This window comes from Chelonoidis abingdonii, chromosome 1, assembly GCF_003597395.2.
Source record: "Chelonoidis abingdonii isolate Lonesome George chromosome 1, CheloAbing_2.0, whole genome shotgun sequence".
NCBI classification, from domain to species: Eukaryota; Metazoa; Chordata; order Testudines; family Testudinidae; genus Chelonoidis; species Chelonoidis abingdonii.
In genome coordinates, this window is record NC_133769.1 from 268,658,868 (window position 1) to 268,668,358 (window position 9,491).

Consider the following 9,491-nt stretch of genomic DNA (forward strand, 5'->3'; position numbering starts at 1 on the left):
TTGGTGGGGGGGGGAAAGAGAGAGAGAATCATTTCTGTTTCCTTGTATTTGGGGTTTGTCTCTTTGTGGAATAGAGGAGACATGCTTCTTGGTATTGCGATGTAAAGAGATTGCATCAGTACTCTCAGGTTAGCCCAGAGAGGAAAGTCTGGGTGGGAGAGAGAGGGGGAAGGGAAGTGGGTTATTTCCCTTTATGGTGAGACTCAGAGTCTCTGAGTCTTGGGGTCCCTCTAGGGAAGGTTTTGGGGAGACCAGAGGGAGCCACAACCCTGGAATTTTTGGATGGTGGCAGCCAGATCAAATCTGAGCTGGTAATTAAGCTTAGAGGGGTTCATGCTAGCTTCTCAGGTTATGAACGCTAAGGTTCAAATCTGAGTAGGAAGCTACGACAACATTAGAGCAGGGACTTAAAAAGTGAGTGCCCTAAACACAGGCTATTCAATCATTTGCTTGCTTTCTCTGGCGCAATAAATTCTAATTATTTATACACACTCTGGGTCAAACAGTTTCAACAGGAGCAACTGAGAAAGCCCCATCCATAGCCCAGAGGTTAGGGTGCTCTATTGAAAGGCAAGTTTAAATCCTTATTTCCCATCAGGCAGAATAAGGATTTGAGCTTTATGTCTCCCCCACCCTGGCTTGGGGTGCTAACAACAGGACTAATACTGTAGTTTTATATATCAGCAGCACTACCTCTTTTTTTTGCAAGAAAGGGCTTGGGCACCCAGCTTCAGCAGGGAGTTCACAGCTGTGATTTCTAACCAGAGATAGGCACCTAAGTCCCTTTGAGGAGATGGGATGTAGGCAAAACTACTTTCCTGGGCATTTCCTCTTTTCTATGAGCTAGCTTGCTCAGCTTTGCTGACTTTTGTGGATCCCATTCTTGGACACCTAATTCTCCCTGTGCATCCCTAACTCAGGGTTGTGGATTCCATTAGGCAGCAGGACGCCTACATGTAGGTGTCATAGCACGGAGTATAAGTTGATCTAGCTCTAACTATGGACTCTAAAGGAAACAGAGAAGCTATGTACATACAATATGATGTTAAATACATAAAGTAAACAAATTGAAAACGTTAATTTCAAAAAGCTTTCACTTGTAACCTTGTTTGTTACTCGCAGGCAATAATAAGTATATTTTCAGACAGAAGTGCAAGTTTTAAGCTGACGGTGTCCTATTTAAACTTGTACTTGCAGTACGCTGCAAACGTCTGCACTCTTGTTTGAAATAGCTAGAAAGTTCTCGCCCCCGCCCAAACCATACTGGTAATGAGTGTGAGTGGTGAGGTACAAGGCTGCTGTGATTCTTGTTGCTGGACTACATTTCCCAGCATTACTGCTCAGCTGGGAAGTGAGACAATATCATCATTCATTCGGAAGAAGTTTTGTTGGGCCAATGAAACAATTCCCTTTCCTCTCCTGCTCGCTGAGACTGATAGGGTTAACCCGAAGATGCTGTTCCAGCTCCAGGGTTAGAGGCAGAAGAATCGATACACACAGATACAAAGAAATAGGGACACGGCAGCAGCTCCTGATTGTGTCTACTCTGTGGTAACTAATGTAGTTAACTGGCTTCTCCCTTGTAGTTTGCTTAGTAGGAAAGTGGAAATATTCAAGACTTCTTAGAAACAAACAAGCTAACGCTAAGTCAAGGCAGATGTGTAACTGAGCAGATGTTATTGCAGCCGTAACTGATTCACAAGTTACACTTTAGCACACGTTTTCTACCCCTTCCCTGCAGCTTGACCTGTCTTCTTGTTTGTGTTTTTTCCTGAGGAGGAAATCTTGTAAATGTTTAGCATTTGGCTGCTTTGTTACTTAACGCTTGGAACCATTCCCGTGTTCACTGTCTCGGGTGGAGGAAACCAGCTGAGTCCGGAGAACAGTTTAATATGGGGACCTGGTCTGAGAGCAGATGTTGTCCTCCCTGCTCGGTATTTTTATGTTCAGGCTTTGGACACTGAAGGGCAGAGGTAAGCATGACAGCACTTTATCACAGCAACTTTAAATTGTATTTATGGCCAAAAAGATGTTCGAGTTTAAAAATGGCACTTTCTTGCTTCACAGGTCTAAATACTCACGAGGTTCCCATCCCCACCGTATCTGAATTTAAAATTAGAAATGACTGTTCCATTGCTGGCATTCCCAAGGCCCCTTCCCCAGAAATATTTAAGCATTGTGCAACGTTACTCAAATTACACACATGCTTAAGTGTTCTGAGGATCTGGGTCCAAGCCATACCTACAGGATTTCTTTGACAAAATAACTTTTACTATTTTTCCTCCAGTTACACTGCAGAGCCTGACCGCTTGCATCTATATTACATTCCATTGTGTTTTGTTCATCACCAGTAGAATTGGCCCTATCATCTCTTCAGAGCCACATGAGTATGCCTGTATATATTGGCTCTCTTGTTATTTAATTAAGAAAGCTACTTAATTTTCCTTTCTTGCAGAAAAGAATATTTATGCTGAAGGCCCCAAATCTGACTTATATTTTATGCCTTATATCTCTTTGTAAACTTTAATTGTCGTGTCAAAATGCTCTGTTATTTTAATTAAATTAATTCCAGCAGACCTTACTCCTGGAAATCAGTGTACTTGCACAATACATGAAGGAAAAATATTCAGTGAAGATTCAAGAATCCCTGTTGGCACATAAAACTGTGATTCCATAAATATAATTTGAATTGCACCCCTCTCCCCCATCCACTAGCAGTTAATTTGGCCCTGAGATTTTATTTTTAAGCTTCCGTTGGGATATTATCCACAGTAAGAAAAAATAATATAAGTTTAAAAAACCTATGGTGGTCTTTTCAAAATCTCCTGCTCCATTGCCCTAGTATAAAATTTGCCATTCACCTCAAGGTTCACAGGCCTCATACAGGATGTGAGATGGAGAAAGGAAATGAAAATTGGGTTACAGACAAAACAGAAGCATCTTGGCCCAGCAAACAAGTTACAGCTAATTCTCCCTTGTCAAGCCTATATATATAAGAAACTGTCAGATTAAGTTATGGTGTGACCTCTAGACTTCCCTGCTTCTTTCCATTATCACACAAACCAGTAATCCCCACAAACATGTAGGTATCAGATCTATGAATCCATTTAAAATAATTGCTTGTTAAATACTGTATAGAACATTAAAGAAACCTAGTAATGTTTTTAGACAACCTAAACTTAATTCAAAGATTGAAATTAGTGAGGCAGATCATCTCTAGACAGGAAAAACCCAGCAGAGAACAGAAAACCCACAACTTGCCACTTTTGTGGCATTTTCACCAAAATATTCCATGAAGAGGTAAGGCTTGTTCCCTCTATCCCCTCATGGAACTGGCAGGATATTTTCAGAGGCACCAATGGCAGCTAGTTGTCTAACTCCCATTAAATGTCAGTGGGAGTTCGGCATCTAAACGTCATTTATTGCTTTGAAAATCTCCTCAGCCCCTTACACTTGCAAATTCCCTAAGATCTGAGGAGGCCAGATCCATTTGAACAGAGAGTCTGTATGCTTTGGCACTGCTTCCCAGACCCTTCCCCTTCTTTAACAGGAGCACAGCTTCTAAAGGACCCAAGCTGCCGTGGCAACCCTACAGGTTGCTATCCACATACTCCTTCCCAAGGAGGATGTACAGTTTCATTCAACAGAGTGGGGAATCCATGTAAAGTAACAACAATGAGATTAGCATTATCTTATGTGGGGATTCCCTCAAGGTTGTAAGGGTGAACAATGCCACCTTGTCACAGACAGAAGATGCCACCTAGCCAAACCCCACACTCTGCAGAGCTCCTAGTATCTTAGTGGGGTACTGGGAAGGGATGATGCTAGAAAGCGTCCCCTTTAGCTCTGGTAGCCCACATCCTTCATACACAGCATAGATTTGATCAAAGAAGTGGAGGTGGACAATCTTGTCTAATACCTGGTAGCACATACCATTGTTACAGTTGTAAAACTGTTCCCTGCATTCATAACTTTCCAAGCCATTCACTTTTTAGGCTGAACTTTTCTAGATTTGGTGTCTATACATTGTGAAGTTCTTTTTAAAGTTTGAGCAAAATCCCGTAAACATTTTTTTTTTTATGGGACACTCCTAAAGTTCTTCTGTTTCTATCCTGAGATTTATATTTGAGATATTCTGACATCCTGTATAAACAAGAGATTATCTTCAAATGTTTAGATATTGTACTCAATTCTTTTCCCCACATCTGTTATTAAAGACTGTATATCTTTCCATAAGACCTACAAAGCAAGCCAAATCTGAAGAAATTTGGTTCAGTAGCTGTAAAGTTACCAAAGTATAAAATTTGCAAAGTGAAACTTGTTCCTACAGTTTCCATAGCTACTCAGTGTCACTCATCTAGAGGGCACAGTCACTTGGTCACTCATGCCAGTTGAAATGTCACTCATAAGTAGCGCTGCAGGTAATAAGAAAAGTTTTTGTCTTCAGTTCCTGCTCTCATTTCCTGGTGCTTCTGAGCAGGCAGCCAAGATTTCCACCTCCTGTTTTTCTTGCTGCTCCACAACCACCTCTATGAATTGGGGCAAGAAGTGAAGAGGAATAGGTGGCCAGTACTGCTGCTTTTTTGTGAGGTAAACAGGATCAGTGGGGTTAGAAAGAAAAAGGAAAGAGGGAGAGGGAGACTTTACCATACCAGGAAGAGGACCAATGAAAAGGGGATGTGGGAGAGAAAGGGCCTGGTGGTAAGGAGGGAGAGTGGTGAGGGAAAGAGAAAGGAAAAGGAACCTCTGTAAAGATAGTCTTGTGGTTAATACATAGGACTTATTGCTAGGAATGGTGGGTTCCATGTGTTCACTGACTCTCCATGTGATGTTGAGAAAGTCACTTCACCCTCCTCCCCACAAAAGTAATTTCCCAGGTAGGTGGAAGCACTTTAAGACCCTAGAATGGGAGGATTGCTGTTCATTTATTAATACCAGAAGGGAGAGAAGTGCTGAATCAGAAGAGCTCATTTATCTCACAAGCTCATATCTGCAGAAATGTCACTGGGCAAGGAGGTACTTTGGCTTTGAACTAGTTCATTTGTAGGGGCAGGACGTCTCAATGGTCTGTTGAGTCACTATGGTCCGAATTTTCAGAAGGGCTCAGACCTCACACTTGGTCAGATTTTCAAAACTGCTTGGCTCTCATTTAAGCACCAAAATAAGAAGACAGATTTTCATAAGAGCTCAGTACATTGGGTGCTAAGGTCTACTGAAATCTGCCCATTGGTGCTATAGTGGGAGCTGCTGCCTACTGAACACTTGAAAATCCAGGCTTTATTTAGGTGTCTAAATTGGAGCTGAAGTCTTTGGAGAATCTGGGCACTGAGCACTTAGAAATATTGCACAATCTAGCTCTCACTAAAGTCAATGACAATCTTTCCATTGACTTTAATTGGCATTGGATCAGACCCTAAGAAAATTGTTACATAGCCACTTTTTAATCACAACTGTATTTGTTCCCTGTGTAGGTTTACTTTCTCTCCAGGAGCAAATGCATTCCAGGTGAAGATCACTGCTCCTGATGAGCAGTTCAGTCGGATAGGAGTGCAGATATTAGACAGAAAAGATGGCTCCTTCATTGTGAGGTACAGAATGTATGCAAGCTACAAAAACCTGAAGATAGAAATCAAAGTCAAAAACAAACATGTTGCCAAGTCTCCATATATTTTAAAAGGTACAAAGAAGAATTATATGATACAACTTTATTTTACATAGTGGTGTTTTTTTTTTCATACAAACTGTAGCCCAAAATGCTTTACAGTACTAGGATCTGATCCTGCAAGTTGCTGAGGCTTAGGTTCACAAAGGTACTTAGGCACCCAACTCCCAGTTTGGGGATTGTGGATTGCAGTAGAATCCAACTCAGCTTCCCCTAAACCCTGAAGACACCTAAACTCACTCAGGCTATGTCTACACAGGGATAAAAGCCTGTGGCATGGTCATGGCTAGCCCAGATCAGCTGACTTGGTCTCATGGGGCTCATGTTCTAGGGCTGAAAAATTGCTGTGTAGACAGACATTCGGGCTTGGGCTGGAACCTAAACTCCGGGACCCTGAAAGGGTGGAAGGTCCCAGACCTGAGGCTCTAGCCCAAGCCCAAATGTCTGCACAGTGATTTTTCAGCTGCCCTGGCCAGCCATGGGTTTTTTATCTCTGTATAGACATACCTTCAGCACCTAAGTTTTTGTGTAAAAATTCCCTAGGTGCCTATGTTTCTGCCTCTGAATATGTACACTGCTGCCTCACTCAAGGCATCCAGACATCTATCTCCCACCTAGGGCCTAGAGTGATCCACAGATTCTGAAAGACAAGCATGTGTACCTTGCCTGCAGTGGCCAATCTGGTAGGCATGCTCAGAGGCTGCCTAACTCCACACAAAGTGACAATTAGGAGGACCAAGCCCTCCTTTTAACCATTAGACCAATAGTTAGGGTATTCAACTGGGATATGAGATACCACTAGTTCAGGTCCTCTGTCACCTGATAAATACAAGGGACCTGCCACCTCTTCTGCCCACATCAGGCAAGATAGGCAGGCAAACGCCTGTCTTCCCCTAGTTTGAGGATAACTCTGGGCCTTAGGCAGGAGATAGGTTCTTTTATTCTGGAACAGAGTATCCACATGGGGATAGCTAAATTTTCCACAACAGTTATGCTGTTCCATTTCCCCTTTGTAGACAAGGGCCTAAGAGTCTAAGTTACACGCTAAGCAGGAGCGGCGCCAGGTTTTTGGCGCCCTAGGCAGGGGTCCTTCCACGCTCCTGGCAATTCTGCGGCGGGGCTGGGGGGGTCCTTCCGCATTCCCGGTCTTCGGGGCACTTCGGCGACGAGTCCCAGAGCGAGTGAAGGACCCGCCACAGAATTGCCGCTGCCAACCCAGAGCGCGGAAGGACCTTCTGCCGCCGAATTGCCGCCCTCCCAAATCCTGGCGCCCTAGGCAACTGCCTAGGTCGCCTAAATGGAAGTGCCGGCCCTGATGCTAAGAGGGCTGGAACAAAGTGTAACTTACATTATATTATACTGATTCACCTCTGAATTTGTCTCAAAGTCCAGAGTAACTAACTTCTGAATTCAATATCTTGTCTGTGTTGCACATTAAAATAATCTAAAAATTTGCTGTATATACAACAGGCCCTGTTTACCATGAGAATTGTGACTGCCCTCGCGAAGACAGCACTACATGGCTAGAAGATATGAGCTGCCCTCAAGCCATTCCACAGGTTCAGAGAGACCTAGCACATTTTCCCACTGTTGACCCAGATAAGATTGCAAAGGAAATTCCACAACGGTTTGGACAAAGACAGAGCTTGTGTCACTATACCATAAAAGATAACAAGGTACAGTATGTGATTTAGCTGAACTATTAAAAGGAGGCTTCTAGCTAGTCATATATTTAGGCTGGTTAACGCTTTCCATTATAAAGGATTCTTTTGACCTTTTCTTTGAGAAGCTCTCACACCTCAGTTGTTTGCTTCATTATCCCTCAAATATAATATTTAACTCTTTTTTATATAGTGTTTTTCATCTGTAGAACTCAATACTTCCTTCCTTTGTAAGGTGTTTTACATCCATATTATAGATGGGGCAGTTGAAACACAGAGACGCAAATTACTTTGCCCACAGTCACATAGCAGATCAATAGTAGAGTTAGGAGTAGACCCAAATGTCCTGACTCCCAGTTCAGTTTCCTGTCCACTAGGCTTTACAAGAGTTTTGAATACTAATCAATTTTGTATGGTGTGGTGGTCTAAGAATCCTCAGCTCTTGCTAACAAAACTCTACTAATTTCAGAAGAGCTTTTAGTGGTGTATTAAATGTCAGGTGTTTCCTAGCCCTCCTTGCACATTAGGGGGCTATATAGGGAAATGTGCAATCTTGTGCAGTCAATCAAAGAACCAACCTAGCACAAGGTAGGGTGGGTTGTGCCTCTCTAGTTGTGCAGCCTGCCTTCTTTCTCTCTGTCTTTGGTTCTTTGTGTGTTAAAGTTTTGGATTCCTAGAAATAAAGTAGTGTTACATCGCAACCTTCCGGAGAGAATATTTTATATTTTTGTCTAGCTTGTCTGTTTGCCATGAACATAATCTGGGAAAGCAGTGCAGTAGAGTAATGCTTGAAAGTGATGAGTTTCTGTTTACAAGGGATCATTTTTAAAGGTGACTGCAAAGGACAAAAAAATGTGTGCCCCCTTTTTTGCTTCATCAGAGAGGTAGGACATTCCAAGGCCTCTCAAAATTATTTGACGTTATATAAAGGTGAAGCCATACAATCTGTCTGATGGTTTACTGTGAAACAGGAAAGCTCCAATAATATATTTTTTCCCCCAAGCAACAACACTAATGCAATAACGTTTGGATTATTTTTAGGTTTATATAAGGACCCATGGTGAGCATGTAGGCTTCAGGATTTTCATGGACGCTATACTACTTTCTTTGACTAGAAAAGTGAGTATAAATTAGTCTTATATATTGTATATGATAGTGTTTAAATATCAAAAATTTCCCTGAAATCTTTATTACAGTTTTGTTGATGTCTCCACAGCAATAAAGAAAATACCACTGTTCTTGTTCTCTCATTTTTGTTACTTTCACATTAATAAGTAATAAGCTAGCAGGATTGTTCCTAATGAAGTTGGATGTTCGGGTATGCTCTTTGATTAGTCTGCAGAATGTAACTTACAAATGTTAATTATCTGCAATGTTGTTTCAGCTATGCAGGTCCCAGAACATTAGAGAAACAAGGTAGGTGAGGTAATATCTTTTACTGAACCAACTTCTGTTGGTGAAAGAGACAAGCTTTCGAGTTTACACAGAGTGTGTTAAGGTATGTATTCTGGACTCTCTCCTCGGATCAAGCTGTGGGTCAACACTTTTCACAAAAAGATCACTCCATATCTGACCTCTCAGTCCTCGTCCTCAAATAAAACCTGCACAGCACCTTCAAAAGACGAGCCTGGGAGCTTAAATTAAGTTTGCTAGACATTGAAAATCATGGAGTTAATAAATACACTGGATTTGTGTCTTATTACAACAGTCTGTAACCCAGTAGTCCCCCTTTTTTTGTCCTATGACTGCAGAGATGTTAAGATGCCACTTCACCTTGAATGGTCTCTTACAATACATGTTAACTACTTATGCTAAATGGTCGCTTCCACCTTCTATTTAGCTGTGACACTCCGGCCTGGTCTACACTACGTGTTTAAATCGATTTAAAGAGCGTTAAATCGATTTAACGCTGTAGCCGTCCACACTACAACGCTCTTCATATCGATATAAAGGGCTCTTTAAATCGATTTCTGTACTCCACCCCGACAAGAGGAGTAGCGCTAAATTCGATATTAACATATCGGATTACGGTTAGTGTGGACGGAAATCGACATTATTGGCCTCCGGGCGGTATCCCACAGTGCACCACTGACCGCTCTGGACAGCAATCTGAACTCGGATGCAGCGGGCAGGTAAACAGGAAAAGCCCCGTGAACTTTTGAATTACA

At 42.1% G+C, this 9,491-nt stretch overlaps 1 protein-coding gene across 2 annotated transcripts in view; it reads left to right on the forward strand.

The window, feature by feature from the left end:
* The first annotated feature begins 1,389 nt into the window (after nt 1-1,389).
* Nucleotides 1,390-9,491, forward strand: part of POGLUT2 (protein O-glucosyltransferase 2) — a 16,696-nt gene continuing 8,594 nt past the window's right edge. The window contains exons 1-4 of one of the 2 annotated variants that reach the window (XM_032801150.2): nt 1,390-1,551; nt 5,472-5,677; nt 7,133-7,338; nt 8,365-8,442. In XM_032801150.2, the coding sequence (XP_032657041.1) occupies nt 1,397-1,551; nt 5,472-5,677; nt 7,133-7,338; nt 8,365-8,442 (645 nt within the window). In that variant the 5' untranslated portion in view covers nt 1,390-1,396. Of the gene's footprint in view, nt 1,974-5,471; nt 5,678-7,132; nt 7,339-8,364; nt 8,443-9,491 lie in introns of both variants that reach the window. The other variant, XM_032801131.2, reaches the window with a different exon arrangement.